Consider the following 19,669-nt stretch of genomic DNA (forward strand, 5'->3'; position numbering starts at 1 on the left):
TGCGGCGTTCGCGCGCACGCACGCTTGTGCGCACGTTCCCTGAGAACCCGGAAGTGCGAGGGAGAGGAGAGCCACGTGGGTGGAGCTGGATCGCAGCTCGCATGGGGGAGTCTATCCCGCTGGCCGCCCCGGTCCCGGTGGAACAGGCGGTGCTGGAGACGTTCTTCTCTCACCTGGGTATCTTCTCTTACGACAAGGCCAAGGACAATGTGGACAAGGAGCGAGAGGCCAACAAGAGCGCGGGGGGCAGCTGGCTGTCGCTGCTGGCGGCCTTGGCCCACCTGGCCGCGGCCGAGAAGGTCTATCACAGCCTCACCTACCTGGGGCAAAAACTAGGTACCTCCGCCCCGCCCCCCGTGCCCTTTGAGGAGGAAGGAAAGGGGGTCTATTCCCCGATCGGCAGTGGCTTGGGTTCCCTGTCTCTGTCACTTCTAGCCTCAGGCTCAACTTGGCACTCCCAATTCTCCCACCGTTCCCTTCCTTCCCTCGGCTTCCACAAACCCCGCCCACTGGCCTCTGCTGCTGTTAGATTGGCCGCCCGGGTGGATGCTCTTTGCAGGGCTGTGCCACAAACCGATGGGTGTATCCATTTTGCTCAGTGCATGGATTGGTGCCATAAATGAGAAGTTAAGCAAACTGTATGTCTTCACTCTTCTGATCAGTGACACTGTGGCCAGAGGAGCAAAACTTGCCAACACAACCTAGTTATAATTAATGAACACTTTTATCCGGCCTCTTAAGGTTAAGGCCCCTGCGAGTTGCAGATGGAGTCCTACCCCCTCTTCCTAGGCTCTCAATAAATATTTAATGAATGAGGAAATGAATACTGGACAGGAAAGGCAAGAAATATGCCTAACACTAGCAAGAGGGGACTTACGGGGGAAATGGTAAACACTCTTACTCCGTCATAAATCTTGCCCCTGAAAATAAGATGCAAGAGCAACTGATTTTCACTACAGAAACAATTAGTATGAGTAGATCAGGAGGACATAAAATATGTGAAAGCCAAAGGCTATGCATACAGAATATTACGGCTTACAATTATCAGCAATAAATACTATAAATCCCAGAGCTTTCAAAGTTGTGTTAGTATTTTGGCCTATGTTTACACCCTTTCATTATCAGAAAGCACAGGGTTGGGTATGAGTGAAGAACACGTATATACAATGTAGAATAGAAAGGTAAAATTGAGTGCAGATTCCATTTTGATTGTTAACCCCTAGTTTCCTTACATTTCCTGAAAGTGGGCATGTACATACTGCTGTCAGTAAACACCCAAGGGGTAGGGCTTTCTCAGATCTTAACTTCTGCCTTAGCTGTTCAGGTAATGACTTATTTAGTATGTTGACGTATTGGCAAAAACTGGTCAGATAGATTCACCTTGTGTGTTTTTTCCACCCCTTTTTACAGTGGTACTTCTCACAAATTTGCAGTTGATGTTGCAGTATTATTATTCCCCTTTCTACAGATTGGCAGATTGTTTGTGCTCACTGGTGCAGGTAGTTGACAGATCTCAAACTGGAATACCTGCTTTTGAAGTGTCAGATTGTGTTCTTATCCATGTGATTTATAAAAAATTGGCATATGTATTCTACTTTAAATTTACCTTGTATATACAGTTGACCCTTGAGCATTAGGGGCTTGAACTGCCTGGGTCCACTAATACGCGGATTTTTTCCATAAATACAGTACAGTAAATGTATTTTCTCATCCTTTATGATTTTCTTAACATTGTCTCTTCTCTAGTTTATTATAATACAATACATAATACTGTATATATATATACAATATATATATGTACAAATAGATGTACAAATATAACATACAAAATGTGTTAATCTACTGTTTATGTTATCAGTAAGGCCTCCAGTCAGTAATAACCTATTAGTAATTAAGTTTTTGGGGAGTCAAAAGGTATACTTGGATTTTCGACTGTGTTGGGGGAGGTCAGCACCCCAACACCCTCCTCTGTCACCCCCAGCTCTGTTCAAAGGTCAACTGTATTTAGAAATGCAGAGGATTCTGGCTGTAAAATTGAAAGTGGGTAATTTTCTGGCAGTTTTTGTTATTTTTAGATTCCCCCACTTCATGAAGAATGGTAATTGACACCAGTGCCATGATTCTTTTTAAAGCACATGTATGAGAATTTGATAAAACCCATGGACTTGTATATGGAAAATATATGTGTAATACAATTTTGCATATAATCTGAGAGGGTTCAGTGGATTTCCTAAAGCCTATTTATGCACCCCAGCTTAAAAATCTGCTATTCTAGTTTAAGTTGTATGTGTCTGGTTGGTTTTTGGTAAACAGAACTAGCTGCCTGTGTGTAAGAGCATGTGTGAGACCATCACTGTCCCTGACATGGTTCTTTGCAATGGCCCTTATTATGTAAAGTGACTAGTTCTGCACAGACGCCCAGCTTGCATGCATGAACCTGAAGGCTGCACCTTGAAACTGACCCAGGAGCAATTTACAGTATGAAACGTGCCCTGGCATGGCTCAGACTCCCAGGTGATCTGTCACTTCTGAGTAAATGTTCTGAAAATGGCATGTTTAATCTCAATGCCTCATAACTTATTCCCATGTGTAGTAATTGTAGGTTCCAGATTTAAAATTTTAACTTTGCAGATATCTTACGGTTTTTTGATACTGAGAGTGTTTGTGATAACGTGCTTACAATATGATTTTGTGATTATTTTGTTGACTCCATTTTCTTAAAACCTTGGGGGAAAATTTTTGTGTTGCCACTTAGACATTCCCATGTTTTTCAAATACTTTGCTAATTAGAATGTATGGTTTTCTTTAAAAAGCAAAACAAAAAGTTTTATGTGTATTTTTAAACATTTAAAACATGGTTCAAAAAAGTGAGTCTTTCTGACTTCACTCTCACGACTAGTGTTCATCAGAGACCTTAGCAGAGAATCCTGTTTATACATGCACATGTCAGCAAACACTATAGGCAAAGGACAGGCCTGACAGGGAGCCTTCTGTTCCTGTATTGGCTCAGTTCTGAAAAACTTTGGGTGGAGTCCTTCCTTATCCTGGAGCTTTCTCTTTCCTTTGAGGGGAGAATATACCTGTTTGGGGATGGCTTAAAATATGCCATCTCAATGCCTTTGGAGGATTTTAGGTCATACTTTTCTCCCTTTGGTTTCATTACCAAGGGTTTCCTCAACCTCTGGCTGTTGGAATTTAGCATGGTAGAAAATGCCTTAACTTGAGAACTGATGTTTACAAATTATCATTAACAAGAAGCTGTGGGACAAAATACTCAATTAGATATTTTACATACTCCTTTAATATATTTGTTATGTGAAATTTTATCATGTGCGATGGACCACTGAAATCTTGAGAAATAATGAGGATTCAATACATAGAGCCTTCTAGAAATAATTCAAAATAACTGTATTTTGTAAATTCAAAAAATTGAAAAGAGGAAGGTGTCTGATGTCTCTGATTCCTTGTTTCCCAGTATGAAGGAAGGCCCGTCCCCCTTGGATATTCCTTACCAGGATAGTCAACAATAGGATTGTGCTCCTGAGAGATTGGAGAACAGAGACCTGTTTAAAAGAAATGCATTGGTGGTCTCTCCCTTCCTTATAGTGTCCCTTGGTTTTACATATTAGTGATGGTGTTTATTGATAAGCTTTTCACAGTATTTTTGTATTTATGTGGTGTTTCCACTCCCTCAAATAAGGGTAATCTGACAAAGGAAGGTATCCCTTTTTCACCAAGGCCACGCTGTTTAACAGCGGAGGGGAGTACAGTTGAAATCACCTAGCTATCTTTCAAATAGATGCTATTCTTTTTTACAGTACGTGAAGCTCCCAATTTACCATAGAGTTTTAGAAGCTCACTTAGTGGTTACAGTTTTCTTATATCAGGTATGAATGGAAGGGAAGGGGATTATGGTTGTGGAATATGTGCTTTGCTCCAGGCACGTTACATACCAAATGTTATTTCATTTTGTCTTCTTAGCAACTCTGTTACTAGCTGCGTGTTAAAAAACAACAACGAAGGCTCAGAGTGGCTAAGTCATTTGCACATCACACAGCTTATAAATTCGGAAGCTGAAAGTTGGAACTAAGTCAGACTTCCAGAGCTTTTAGATTTTTTTTTTTTTTTAAGATTTTGTTTTTAAGTAATCTGTACACCTTACATGGGACTTGGACTCACAATCCTGAGATCAAGAGTCACACTCCACTGACTGAGTCAGCCCAGGGATTTTGCTTGGTACTCTATTGCCTTCCTCAGCTAGGAGATTTTTTTCCTGAACTTGGACACAGAGGTCTATTTATTCCATACTGTCGCATCACAAAATCTGCCAAGTTAGACTGAATACAGGCAGGGAAGGAAGGCAAACCCTTCAGGGTACAGTCCTGTGTGGGATGTTAGGCTGGGGTCAATCCACCTGTACCGCATAGTTTTTGCCGCTATTAGCAGGAGGAATGATTTGAATGCTGGTCAGTTTGTTTAGGCAGTATATTGAAGAAAACATTTTTTAAGTATTAGTAGTTTATGGAATAGTAGGAAGGTGACAAAACTTCTGGGTTTGCCCAGGGCTGACGGGGTTCCCAGGACATGGGACTAAGGGTTTTCCGAGAAGCCAGACCTTGAGTGCCAAGACTTGGAAAAGTCATGGAAAAACTGGGACAAGGTGGTCACAGTAGTAGGAAGGGATGTAAGATTCATTTCTTGAAACATAAATGGGGCCCTAAACTAAAAACAGCATTGTGAGATGTTTCATTTATTAAGGGGATAGTTTACAAATCCCTTGATACATAATTTTCACTCCTAATTGATATGTTTAGAATAGTGATAAATTTCTTCATTAAACTATTTTGTGTGTATCAATAGAAAATTTAAACTGTCACCCATTTCTGAGGTTTTTATATATTCCTGAGAATTAGTGTTTAAACTTGCCCTATTTCTTTTCATTTTCCTAATGTCTTACCTGTGACCCTTTAGTGGGGTGCAGAATTGCTTAAGAAAACATCTATGAAGCTGAAGCTGGCTCTATAATTATTAGAAATAGAGCTCATCATGCATTAATACAGAAGTAAGGAAATGCTGTCTGTGCCACTTGATTCTTTTTAACTATTGAAAAGGATGTATCTTTTTTTTTTTTCTTTCTGATTTGCTTTGGAACCCCTGAATTACACCAGCAGTTATTTATAATTGCTTCCTGCTCTTAATAATTCACAGCATGGTGCCTATTTTGTTATAACCTATAATGTCAACCTTGTCAAGAGTACTAAAGATTTCAGGGCACCTGGCTGGCTCAGTGTGTGACTCTTGATCTCGGGGTCATGAGTTCAAGCCCCATGTTGGGCATAGAGATTTTTTTTTAATTTTTAATTTTTAATGTTTACTTTTGAGACAGAGAGAGACAGAACATGAGCGGGGTAGGGGGAGAGAGAGAAGGAGACACAGAATCTGAAGCAGGCTCCAGGCTCTGAGCTGTCAGCACAGAGCCCAATGCGGGGCTTGCATTCACGGACCATGAGATCATGACCCGAGCCAAAGTTGGACGGTCAACGGACTGAGCCACCCAGGCACCCCAGGCATAGAGATTATTTTAACAAAAGGACTAAAGGTTTTCTTTTTTCCCCTGGGACCCCAGTAGTCTGTGTTCTTGTGTAAGGGAGATACACATATGTGTATTTTCCATTTTCTGGTATGGCTTAAAAGCTAAGGCAAAGGAAAATGCAACTCTAATGCAGAAATAAAATTTCCTGATTTATCAGGAATAACAACAGTGTTTTCCGATCGGGTATTCTTTTTTGTTTTAAATATATTTATGTGGAAGGCGGGCTATTTAGATCCAGGTTGATGTCACTTACTAGGTCAATTATCCTCTGAAATAAATGTGAATCCTCATTGAACCGGGGTGGGGGAGAATCGGTACACGGGTAAGGAAATCATACACAGGTGCATTGCCACACTAATGAGTCGTACCAGGCATTCTTTCTTCTTCCTCGGTGAAATTACGAGTCGCAAAATATTTGAATTGGCGGCTGATGATAACTTACTGAGCTCAGTAGGCTCCACTCCTTTCCGTGTGGATGCTGGGAGAGCTTTTGTCCTGCTTTCTCTTCCTTACTTGTCATATGCTAATGTCATTTGCCTACCAGGGGGCCAGTCCTTCTTCAGCAGGAAGGATTCCATCCGCACCATCTACACTTCCCTGCACAACGAGCTGAAGAAGGTGGTGACTGGCCGCGGTGCACTAGGTGGGACCGCCCCTCACGTGGAAGAACTGCTTTCCCACCTGTCAGAGCAGCTCTGCTTCTTCGTTCAGGCCCGGATGGAGATCGCAGACTTCTACGAGAAGATGTACACCCTCAGCCCGCAGAAGTTCATCAATGCTGAAGAGCTCGTTGGCCTCTTGGACACCATCCTCAAGAAGTACAGCTCCAGGTGAGTGTAGGTGAGGAGGGAGGGAGGGACAGGCGTGGCAGCGTCTCCCTCCCATCAGACGAGGTCTTTCCCCCACACTCGTGAAACCCCGTCGTTAAATAACCGTGAAGCGGAGAAATTGTCGTTTTACATTTTATACGTATTAATTAAGCACCAGGTGTACCTTAGGTGCCTTCTTTAGGCGTCATTAAACACCATGCCGGGTGGATACTTCTCCAAACAATGGCCAAAGACCAAGAGTGGAGAAATCCTTAAAAGATGTATTATAACTGATTTTGCTGCTTATAGAAGAGTTCACACGAGCGAATTGTGTATAAAATAATGTGACTTCTTAACAAACCATTATTCAAATAAATGTCCCTTTCAAAATAATCACCTTGCTGAGTCATCCACTCATTCCTGCAATGTAACCATTACTTAACATGTGTTGGAAACTCCTTTATAATTGCTTTCAGTGCCTGTGGCATAATTTTGGTTTTGTTTTTAACTTCCTTAGTGGAGACAGGCATCTGTACTTTTGAGGAAGGCATACTTGAACTTTTTTGATAGTCAAAAAGCTATTTGTAGCCAACTTAATTTTTTTTATTATTATCTTTTTTTTTTTAAATTTTTTTTTTTAACGTTTATTTATTTTGAGACAGAGAGAGACAGAGCATGAACAGGGGAGGGGCAAAGAAAGAGAGGGAGATACAGAATCAGAAGCAGGCTCCAGGCTCTGAGCCATCAGCTCAGAGCCCGACGCAGGGCTCGAACTCACGGACCGTGAGATCGTGACCTGAGCCGAAGTCGGATGCTTAACCGACTGAGCCACCCAGGCGCCCCATTAATATTTTTTTTTTTTAAAGACATTGATCAGCTGGAAAACCTGTCTTTGAAGGCAATTGCTACTTTAAAAAAAAAAAAAAAATGAGCCTGGCTACATGTAATGTATTGCTCACTTCCTACCCAAAAAGCAATACCCAAGGAATTTGAGAAGCATTGTGTATTATTATTCAACTGTAGAAAGGAATGGAGTACTGATACATGCTACGACATGGATGAATCTTGAGTAATTATGCTATGTGAAAGAAACCAGTCACAAAAGATCACATAGTGTATCGCTCTGCTTATAGGAAATGTCCGGAATAGGCAAAGTCATAGACACAGAATGTAGCTTACAAATTTATAGACACAGAAAATGGTTGTCAGGGGTCAGAGGGGAAGGTGAGAATGGGGAGTGACTGCTAATGGATATTGAGTTCCCTTTTGGGGGGCCATGAGACTCTTCTAAAATTAGATCGTGGTGATGGTTGCACAACTCTGATTAAACCATTGAATCCTATACCTTAAAAGAGTGTATTTTGGGATGGCTGGGCAACTCAGTCAGTTAAGCATCCGACTTTGGATCAGGACATGATCTCACAGTTCGTGGGTTTGAGCCCCGCATTGGGCTCTGTACTGACAGCTTAGAGCCTAGAGCCTGCTTTGGATTCTGTGTCTCCCTGTCCCTCTGTCTTACCCCACTTGTGCTCTTTCTCTGTCTCTCAAACATGAATAAATGTTAAAATTTTTAACAAGTGTATTTTTTTGGTATATGATTTAAATAGCAAAGCTATTATTAAAAAAACAAAACAAAAAACAATGATTTCATAGCATCATGAGTTTGAGCCCCATGTCAGCCATGCTGACAGTGTGGATCCTGCTTGGGATTCTCCCCCCGCCCCCCGTCTCTCTCTCTCCCCCTCTCTGCCCCTCCCTTGCTCTCCCTCAAAATAAATAAATAAACTTTAAAAAATAAACAAAACCATGCAATAAACACACAAATATCTTTTCCCTGGACTCATATTATTAAAACATCACCATGTTTGTTTTATATCTCTCTCTATAAAATTTTATTTACCATCCCCCCCTCCCCCGCATTGTTTGGAAGTTATATCATCATGACACTTTAACCCCAAATACTCAGATTGTATTTTCTGAGAACTATACAAAACTGTAGCATAGTTTTCTCAGGAAATTCAGCACTGATTTTCTACCATCTGCAATAAATAGTCCATATTCAGATCTCTCCAATTGTCTCCAAAATGTCTTCTAGTTATTTTTTATTGTCATGTATTTTCTGTTTTATGACATGTAAAATTTTTGTTTTTTTTTTGGTAGGCAATACATTAATATGGCTCAAAATTTATAAAGTACAAAAGAATACATAGTGAAACGTGCCCCTGTCCTTCATCTGATTCTTTTCCTAAAAGGCAATGAATGTTGTCAGCAAGTTCTTCCTACCCTTCTAGAGAGATAGTCCATGCATATAAAAATACACATTTTCTTTTTTTAAACAAATTTTACATGTTAACAAATTTTCTGTTTGGAAATACTTTATTTCTTCCTAAAACCTGATTTGTACTTTTTTAAATAAAATAGTTTTTTGAAATCCAAAAACAAAAGTACAGTTGGAGATAATGATTCTCAAGGGGAAGAGATCTCACGTGGTGATTCCCAAATGCTAATATGAAAGTGGTTTGCTGAACCATTTGGGAAGTTTAAGAAAACAAACCATACCTGGGGCTCCCCACTACTTACCCCAAGAAGGTAAGATTTAATGATTTTGGACTGGTTGCCCAGAAACCTATGTGTTAAAAGTTCCCTGTGATACTGAAAATAGTCTACATGAAAAAATTGTTTGGATAAACCAGAGAAAGTTGCCAACACTGGGATATACTAGTACTGAACCTTAACAGAGTGTGTGTGTGTGTGTGTGTGTGTGTGTGTGTGTGTGTGTGTCCTAGGAGTGGTTATTACTATTTACCTATTTTCATTTTTATTTTATTAGATTTGTGATCTGTCATCTTTTCAAAAAGTATGTATGTATGTATGTATGTATGTATTTATTTATTTATTTTACTTAGAGAGGTGGGGGGCAGGGGCAGAGAGAGAGAGGGAGAGAGAGAATCCTAAGCTGGCTCTGCGCTGTCAGCACAGAGCCTGATGTGGGGCTCAAACTCACCAACCGTAAGATTGTGACTAGAGCCCAAATCAAGAGTTGGAGAGGACTCAACTGACCGAGCCACCCTGGTGCCCCAAGATTTGTGCTCTTTGAACCTTCTTTGAAACATTCCACTTCCCAGAGCTTTGAGAATTTCTTCCATCTCCTGGAAAAGTCCAGCTTTCATTCTTGAAGCTCTTAGGGCAGTACTTGGCTGTACCCCTCATCTTTCTGAGTGGACACGGATGGAATCTGATGGATCTGGGTTGCAGTGTCACTTAGGGTCAAGGTGTTTTCATCCACAGTCTCCATCTTCCATCCGTGCTGCCTTTATCTAATTAGTAGGGAGTTACTGATTATAGATACATCCTAGCCTGAAAATTATCTCATTTAGAAGGTTTGGGTTACGTTTGAACAACATAAATTCCTTGGTTAAGAAATTCTGCAAAGTTGAAATTCTGTATAATATGGTGATTTGGGGAGGGAAGTAGAATTATTCTAGGTATAAGTTTAGCATGCTTTGCCCTTTGCCAGGATAATATCCATTTTTCTGTAGACTTTTTGATTTGGCATCTGTGCCACACAAAACACATTTCTTTCATGGTTCCATTGTTCTAGAGAAATAATTCATGTTTTGGTGTTCTGTTGTATTGAAAGAGTTAATCCTTTTCCCAAAAGACCCAGTTTATCTTTCAGGGAATGTTTATTTGTCCCAATATATCTGATTCATGTCAGAACGCTTATAAAATATTGTGTGAATCTTTTATCTTTCCAATGATGAAATGCTTTTGTATTAAAAAATTAACAAGCATGACGTATATCATAGAGTCTAAACCTCTGGCCCTGATTTGAGATGCAGATCCTGTGTGAGTTATAGCAAGGTCCAGTCTACTTTCAGAGACAAATGAGAAGGATATTTTGTTTCTTTTCTTTGGAAGTCGGTTGTGTTCAGAGTAGAAAAGTGTTAAAGGTTTCCTTTTTTGGTGAACTTATTACAGTATTAAGCAAATGTAAATTATTCCTTCAGAATCACAGTCAGTTATGATGCTGCATTTCAAGTTGAATAATTAACATGAATCATATGAGTTTTTATTTGTGTGCCCTTTAGAAGGAAAAATATGAATTTAGCTCATGCAGGATCAGGATGTCTACTGATGAAGTTTTGGGGTGGTCATGTGGGTTTGTGGGGTCCAGAGCCAATGACCCAGAAAGAATTCTTGAAGATGACTTTGATGCAAAAGATGATGTTATTAAAGCATGTGGAGAGGACCCATGGGCAGGAAGAGCTTCATTGGGATGGTGATGGGTAACTTGTTATACACCCTCAGGTTGGGAGGGGGTCAGGGATAGAGTATGTCTCTATGGAATTTTAGAAGCAAGGTTTCCAGGACCTTGAGGGGCTAGCTGTTGCTAGGGAAATGCCATTTATTACTATTTAATAAAACCTCAGTCATGAGACCCTTTGGATGTATATCGGGACCATAAGCTTAGAGTATGATTGCCAGCATATATCTTGAGGCAGTTGAGATAAAGGAAGTTGACTTACAGGATCCTCGAGGTTGGGATAATGTTAAACTAAGGTTCTCTTTTGCCCCCAGCACAGTGTCATCCTTGAGGCAGCTGAGCTCCTAAAGGGAGGTCATTCTGCTGGTCTCAAGGACTTGTCAATGGACCAAAGGCAGTAAGGGAATTTAACTTTTCATTTGCCTTAGTTTCCCACATCACCATGGCAAGCACTTCAACCCCTTTCCTTTGTTCTTGGACAGCCAGGAGTATCTGGGGAATATCATACATATTCCACCCTGGGGTGGGGGGTGGGGGCAGTGTGTGTCAGCCTATATTTTGCCCTCAGCTTGCCCCAAGCTTCCTCATCACTACTATTCCTTGAATACTTTTGAGGCAAGGTAGAACTTGTTTTGTTTTTTTTCCCAAGGAAGCATCAGTGGAATATTTTTTGATTCTGTGGAATTCATTTTGAATTTACTGACCTGTGTTAAACTGCGCATAAAAGAAGATTCTGGCTAATTTTTCTGTTTCATAGTTAAAGTAAAACTAGAAGATAGGTTATAACTGCAAAATATTTACTCTCCTAAATCAAGAGTATAATTTTAAGAAGTAATTCTTTCAAAGGAGTAAGCAATTATTTATACATTCTAGACTGCTTTAAAAAAATCCCTCTAGTGTGGCAGTAGTAATATATCATTAAGTGACTTACATCCTTTAATTATGATTTTACAGTTAGATTTTAAGGAACTTTTTTTTTTTGAAGAGTTTCCTTTTAAGTAATCTCTACACACAACATGGGGCTCGAACTCATAACCCCAAGATCAAGAGTCACATACTCTACCAACAGAACCAGCCAGGTGCCCCAGAGAACATTTTTTTAAATTGAATTACATAAAATTTTTGTTTACATTTTAGGGAGCACATTTTTTTTTATCTGAATGCTTCAGATGACAGGATTCTCACCAAGGGCAGAACTGTGATTTATTTAGGCCTTGCACCCTTTTTCCTTCAAAAAAAGATTTGTGATAAGTGAAATTAACCGTTGGTTGTGTGTGTATCATTCAACAAGCTGACTTTTCACTCACTGAAAATTTCATGAACAGAACCACAGTGCAGTTTCTGTGGGACACATTCTACCCTAGGCATTCAACAAGCCTTGATTTTTTTTTTTTTTTAACGTTTATTTATTTTTGAGACAGAGAGAGACAGAGCATGAACGGGGGAGGGGCAGAGGGGGGGTGGGGGACACAGAATTGGAAGCAGGCTCCAGGCTCCGAGCCGTCAGCCCAGAGCCCGACGCAGGGCTCGAACTCATGGACTGCGAGATCGTGACCTGAGCTGAAGTCGGACGCTTAACCGACTGAGCCACCCAGGCGCCCCATAACAAGCCTTGATTTTAACAGTGAGGACTACTGGCCTTCTGTGATCTTGCCCCAGTCTCTCTTTTCAAATTCATATACCTCCCATCAAATGCCTTAAATTGTCCCCCAACTTTTAGTAAAAAGGAAGAAGCTTCAACGAGAATTCTTTGAGGATTTTAAGCAGAAGCCAAAAAACATTCCATAATCGAATGTATTCCTGATAAGTATTTGCTATTTCCTACCTTGGTCCCTTATTTGTTTTGCCTGGAATGTCCTTGAACTTCGAGGGGAAGAACATATCGGTTCCTTCTACCCTTCTAAATTCTCAGCAGGGGGCCCTTTACAAAAGACAAATTAACATGAGGAAAACATACCAGTGTATTTAATGTAAGTTTTCCGTGGCAGGGAGCCTTCATAAAATAATGAAGACCCAAGGAAGCTGTGAAACCTGTGTTTTCATGGTACATTTTGTTATAAAACAAGATTCCGCTGAGTACATTTGAAGATGTAAGAGTTGTTGGGAGATGTGCTAGGACAAAAAAGGGAATGAGCCAAGTGTAGAAGGCTGGGGCAACCAGCAAGGCCTGTTCTTTCAGATTCCTCTCTGTATCCCTGGTCTTTGGAGGTAAGGATGCTCCTTTGCTTAGGGTAGGGGGAGGGCACCTCTCACTTGAGGGTTTTATGACCTGCTTCAGGGGAGGGTCAGGAAGTCTTTCCTGCACATATTCCTCAAATTTATTCAGCATAAAATAGTCAGTATACCAAGATGCCATATCTTGGGGTAGTATGTTCTGAACCCCGTCATACTGCATCATGTATCAGTTGCTATTGCCACAATCATTCTGTATAACAGACCATCCTAAAATTCACACTTACAGGCTTGTGAGTCTACTGGAAGTTGGCCCGACAGGCCTGGCTTAGCAGGGTGGCTCTGCTTAACACTGTTGGTCTCACTGGGCTTGCCTTATTACTGTCAGCTTTGGGCTTAGTCTGCTCCACATGTACGCGTTCATTCTGAGCCTGAGGTTAGCGGGGAGGCAGCTACACGGTGGCTATGGCCCAAGTGCAAAAGAATAAGCCCAGCCAAGCTCATTTGAAGCCTTTGCTTGCATCACCTCTGTTAACACGTGTTTCCTTTGACCAAAGCAAGTCATGTGGCCCAGGCCATAGTCCAGGGATGGGAAAGTGCACTCTGCCTCTGGCGGGAAGACTTGCAGAGGGTGTGGAATTGGAGGCGATTAAGAATGGGGCCAGGGGGGAACCTGGGTGGCTCAGTCGGTTGAGCATCTGACTCTTGGTTTGGGCTCAGGTCGTGATCTCATGGTTTGTGAGTTTGACCCCATATGGAGCTCCACGCTGACAGTGCAGAGCCTGGAATTCTCTCTCTCTCTCTCCCTCTCTCTAAATAAACTTAAAATAAATAAATAAACGAATGAATGAATGAATGAATGGGGCCAGAAATGTAAGCCCTCACCTTTACCTGGCTAAATCCTACCTGCTCTTTAAGCTTCATGGCTCAATTCAAATTCTGTCTCCCTTATGGGCTGCATAATCTTTCAACCAAAAGAAATTGCTTTTTCTAAAATCTCATTTTATTTTGTATCTCTCATAAGAGATGTATTACTTCCTACTTGTATCGATTTCTAAGTACCTCCTCCTACCATGGAAAGTCCTATAAGGGAGACCTTTGGCTAATGCATCTTGATATCTTCAATGTATTTGTATCTAAAAACTAGTAGAAGTTTTTTTTTTTTAATTTTTTGTTTAATTTGAGAGAGAGAGAACGTGGGGGGGGAGGAACAGAGGGAGACAGAGAGAGAGAGAGAGAGAGAGAGAGAGAATCTTTTTTTTTTTTTTTTAATGTTTATTTATTTTTGAGACAGAGACAGAGCATGAGCAGGGGAGGGACAGAGAGAGAGGGAGACACAGAATCTGAAACAGGCTCCAGGCTCTGAACTGTCAGCACAGAGCCTGACATGGGGCTTGAACTCACAAACTGTGAGATCATAACCTGAGCCGAAGTCGGACGCTTAACCGACTGAGCCACCCAGGCGCCCCGAGAGAGAGAATCTTAAGCAAGCTTCGTGCTCAGTGCAGAGCCTGATGCAGGACTCGATCTCACAACTATGAAATCATGACCTAAGGCGAACTCAAGAGTTGGATGCTCAACTAACTGAGCCATCCAGGAGCCCCACTAGTAAAAGTTTTAAATGAGAAGAGACTATAGATTTTTGTTCATTATGGTAAAATATACATACTATAAAATTTACCATTTTTTTAAATTAAAAAAATTTTTTTAATATTTATTTATTTTTGAGAGAGAGAGAGAGAGAAAGTGTGAGCAGGGGAGGGGCAGAGAGAGGGAGACACAGAATCTGAAGCAGGCTCCAGGCTCTGAGCTGTCAACACAGAGCCTGACGTGGGGTTCGAACCCACAAACCATGAGATCACGACCCAAGCCAAAGACGCTTAACTGACTGAGCCACGCAGGTGCCCTTGAAATTTACCATTTTAAAATGTATATAATTCTGTGGCATTCAGTACATTCACACTGTGCTACAGATTGTTTTTAATCATTTTAATCTGACTCCTCACATGCATGGGACTTGCATACTTCTTTTGGAAGGAATTCCTTGATGTGGATTTGTGAAGGAGAGAGTTCTCTCTTACCCGCTTTCTCTCTGTCCCCACTCCCTTTCTCTCTTTCTTTTTTGGCTTTTTTTAGAGCAGATGTTCTTTGCAAATAGTTGTCAATTTATTCTGTATTCAGACTCTTCCAACCTCGCTGCCATAGCTGAGGTATATATTTTGGATTACGACAATTTAACAGATCCCCCTATAGTGTGAGTTGTAAATAGGCATGAGGCACAGAACAGAATGGAAATGGGGAAATGATACATCATAATGCTAATCTCAAAGTCTTGGCAGAATAACTAACATGAATTTTTGGCTCTTCTTTAGGATGAAAAATAGCTTCGAAATTCACATTCATCCTAATAAATGTGGAACATATAAACAGTTTTAGTTTATGTTTGTGGAAGAGCTTGTTCAGAATTCTTTCTGAAGATTAGTACAGAGAATTCATGTTCTTTCAGAGAGAACGTTGGATATAAATGATGATTTCCAATGAGGCAGAAAAATGGAGTATTGTTATTTGTGGTAGAATTGTCTTCAATCTCATACCGTTTTCCTATTATTGACAGTCTTTACTATGTTCTGAGTTCCTTGGCAAATTTTCTCGATACCCATGATTATAGAATCTTGTGGTGTTTTAAGGTCATTAAGTGTCAAAGGGCCTAAAGGCTAAGGTGGTAGGAACATTTCTTACACTTCAAAGGTTTTGAGACGTGCTATAGTGGGGTTGTGTGTGTGCATGTGTATTAGACTTTCTTAATGTTTACTTCAAGCATGTAATCTTTGGAGAGTCCAAATTAGTTAATTAATTATTAATTAAGTATATGAGCTGGGGATTTGAAATCTGGTTTATGTCTCTGATTCCCGCCCCCCCCCCCCCCGACTTTTTTAAGTTTATTTATTTCTTTTGAGAGAGAGCACAAGCTGGGAAGGGGCAGAGAGACAGAATCCCAAGCAGGCTCCACACTGTCAGCGCAGAGCCTGACATGTGGCTTGAACCCACGGACTGCAAGATCATGACCTGAGTGAGCTAAGATCAACAGTTGGATGCTTAACTGACTAAGCCACCCAGGCACCCCATCTTTCTGATTCTTTGAATGTATTATTAGACTAAAACCTTCCACTACCCATGTTTTAGCTTCCTTCTCTTGAAGGATATTGAAGGGAAAATACTGGCGATAGAAAAAAAAAAATAATGTGTGGTCATGTGAATAACTACATCCTACTTATCACATCAGTTTCTATCTTAAAATATCCAACCTAATATGGACTCTCTAATTAATTTTTAATAATCCCTCTAATTAATGTTTAAATGGATTTTTTAAAACTCTAGGTCTATTTGTGATGATTTTTTTCCTTCACTTTTTAATTGATAACCAGCATTTGCCTCTTCAACGGGGGCCAAGAGAGCCATATGAGAAGCCTCTGCCTTGTTGACAGTGAAGCAATTAACTTATGTGGGTTCAGGCCTGTAAATCATCTCCCATGGTGCCTGGGGCATAGGATATGCTCAGTAAATGCTAGATCTTGCCCACATATTTGAAATCAGGGTCACTTGCAGTTGCTTTGGATCTTTAGGAAGAGTATAAGGGCTTGGCGTTGGCTCCTGGAGAAGGAGAGAGCATCAGGCCAGAGAGACACTAATCACCCCCTGGGCATTTTTCAGAAGAAGACTGAGCAAGAAAGCTCTACATGGTCCATACAGAGAGGACCTTCCTTGCCATTGTTACAGAATTTTATTTAGATCACAAACAACAGAATCAATGAGGCAGAAAGTAAGATTCAAATCTTCACATAGTTGGTTTACCATGTTTACTGAATCTCTGCTCTGTGCCGTATGTTTTAGAGATAAAGGAGTGTAGGAAGTAGGCAGTGTTGACTTGTCCTCAGGGAGGAGCTCAAAGCAAAGGTGACCATGTGTCCCAGTTTGCCTGGCAAATTATGCAGTGAAGCTACTAACGTGGAAGACAGGTATTAAGAAACAAGAAGAGTAAATTGGCTGACTAGTGTGGACGTGAACGGAGAAGACCTTTCCAAGGAAATGACTCTGAATAGGAAACCTGAAGCATCAGAAATAGGTATTGATGGGAAAGGGTCATGTTCTCACTTGCCTCAGGCTCTTCACACTTCGCCTTTTCCCCCTGTTCCTGAAGGGACATACTCCCACTCCTCTCCCCTCCCGCTGCACAATATTACTGTTAGAAAAAATGTTTTACAAACAGCAGGTAGCAGTCCATGAGTCGTAAAGTTAATTTAGTGAATAGTGATCCAATTTAAAACAAGTAAATATTGAAATATTAGATTTTTTTAAATTTAGCTACTACTTTGTTTTTAACTGTGACTAAAATATGAAGGAGGGGCGCCTGGGAGGCTTAGTCGGCTAAACATCCGACTCTTGATTTTAGCTCCGGTCGTGATCTCATGGTTTGTGAGTTCGAACCCCATATTGAGCTCTGGGCTGACCGTGTGGAGCCTGCTTCGGATTCTCTGTCTCCCTTTCTCTCTGCCGCTCCCCTGCTCGTGCTCTCTCAAAAGTAAATAAACATTAAATATGAAGGAAATTTGGGGACTAGGATTGAATAAGAGCTTACCTTCTGGAGTTACTATGGAGTTACCATAATAGCTTGTGGAGTTACTAAGCACATTAAGTAAGTTTATATGTGATACGTACACATTTAAGATATGTTTTAGTGACTTTGTTTTTCTTTTTACCTATGCTTCTTTAGGACTACATCCTGAAAAAGAGGATGCCTTGTTTTGATATTTATGTGAGTTATATAATTCCCAGAATGAATAAAATAGGTTAGGAAAGAAGTACAGCTAATTTCATTTCTTTGTATTTGAAAGGAAGGTAACCATGACTCTCATGTTCTGTTTAAATGTCAGGCTATTTCCACAGGAGGATATGATGCTGACATAACTCTGAGACAGTGAAGTTACGTCAGAACAACTTTTTAAATAAATCGGCATGCAGCCCTTCAACCTTTCCTTCCCCTGCCCCCAAACATAATGTTACTTGTCTGGCCACAGTGTGTTGTTTTGAGGGTAGAAAATGTCAATGTGGAGTAACATTTCCACTTATTTCTATTAATTTCCCTTCCCCTTTAGATTTCACCACCCCATCCTCAGTCCTTTGGAAAGCAGTTTCCAGCTGGAAGTCGATGTCCTGAGTCATCTCCTGAAGGCCCAGGCTCAGGTCTCCGAGTGGAAGTTCCTCCCGTCTCTGGTGAACTTGCACAGTGCTCACACCAAGCTGCAGACTTGGGGCCAGATCTTTGAAAAGCAGCGGGAGACCAAGAAACATCTGTTTGGAGGGCAGTCTCAGAAGGCCGTTCAGCCCCCACACCTTTTCCTTTGGCTGATGAAACTCAAAAACATGCTTCTTGCCAAGTTTAGCTTTTACTTTCACGAGGCATTGAGCCGACAAACGACTCCTTCAGAAATGAAAACGTTGACTGCAAAAGCCAACCCAGACTTCTTTGGGAAGATTTCCAGCTTCATCAGGAAGTATGATGCTGCCAATGTGTCCTTAATCTTTGACAACCGAGGTTCCGAGAGCTTTCAGGGTCACGGCTATCACCACCCCCATTCCTACAGAGAGGCCCCTAAGGGTGTGGACCAGTATCCAGCTGTGGTGTCTCTGCCCAGCGACAGGCCGGTCATGCACTGGCCCAATGTCATCATGATCATGACAGACCGCATGTCCGACCTGAACAGCTTGGAGAAAGTGGTCCACTTCTATGATGACAAAGTTCAGAGCACCTACTTCCTAACCCGCCCAGAACCTCACTTTACCATTGTTGTCATCTTTGAGTCAAAGAAATCTGAAAGAGACTCCCACTTTATTTCCTTCCTCAATGAGCTCTCACTTGCCCTTAAGAACCCCAAAGTTTTTGCAAGTCTGAAACCTGGCTCCAAAGGCTAGCAGGTGATTTGTGTGAAAGGTTTTCAAGACTGGAAATTGTGTTCTTAATTGCTCTAATGATCTACTGTGGTCTATGATTAGAGTTTCCATCCATTCATGCTTCTCCCAGAGCTAAATTAGAGACAGATCCTCCCTAATTGTGTCGCACACTTTATAAGCAATTAAGGCCAATTGAATTAAGTATCCAAAGAGTAATCTAGGAAGTGATCATGACTACTGTGTATAACCGTGGTACAGCGAAGTTCTTTCGGTACTTTCTCCTATTTTCCTGTATTTCACGTAGACTGAATATTTATTAGCCTTTGATTTTTCTTTCCACATGTTTTATATTGTTCTAAACTTTCTGTTTTAATGCAATTCCAAATGCTTTCTCCTTTCCCTTCCTTCCGGGATGAGTAATTGGGATAAGATATTAAATGGCCTTTCCAGAATCAAGGACTGTACGTTTTCTATCTCATAAATTAGCAAAGTTAACATAAAATTATTTTATGATTCTCATCAACAAATTAATATTTTGGATGCCAAAGCTAGTGTCTTGGTGAAAAATAGCCATCAGTTATTGAAATTAAAGGTGAACCAGAGTGGTCCCATAACATCAGGTGTTTAACAGTTCAGAAGATCTGCAGAAACTTTAATAGTCATGGGCTCTTTTTTGGGGTGATCTACACACCTAACTGCATTTCTTCTTACCCTTGAAAAGTTTGAATTTTTCATTCTGTTTGAAAGTTAGCAGAAGCCATTACGTGGGATTTCTTCATTCTTCAGTATATTATCTCCTTGGCTTTCTGTTTATCACCTTTCTGCTGAAAGGCACGTTCATGTTTGACTCCACTCTCTGCTTCCTCTTCGGCTGGAAAA

General features: G+C 40.9%; 1 protein-coding gene across 1 annotated transcript; it reads left to right on the forward strand.

Moving 5' to 3' along the window:
* The first annotated feature begins 101 nt into the window (after positions 1-101).
* KICS2 (KICSTOR subunit 2) lies at positions 102-19,242 on the forward strand. Its single transcript, XM_019455000.2, has 3 exons — positions 102-336; positions 6,138-6,423; positions 17,995-19,242. The coding sequence occupies exons 1-3, from the start codon at positions 102-104 to the stop codon at positions 18,809-18,811; spliced, it is 1,338 nt and encodes a 445-aa protein (XP_019310545.1). The 3' UTR covers positions 18,812-19,242.
* Positions 19,243-19,669: the final 427 nt, after the last annotated feature.

This window comes from Panthera pardus, unplaced genomic scaffold (assembly GCF_024362965.1).
Source record: "Panthera pardus isolate Hobbes unplaced genomic scaffold, ASM2436296v1 HiC_scaffold_6, whole genome shotgun sequence".
NCBI classification, from domain to species: Eukaryota; Metazoa; Chordata; class Mammalia; order Carnivora; family Felidae; genus Panthera; species Panthera pardus.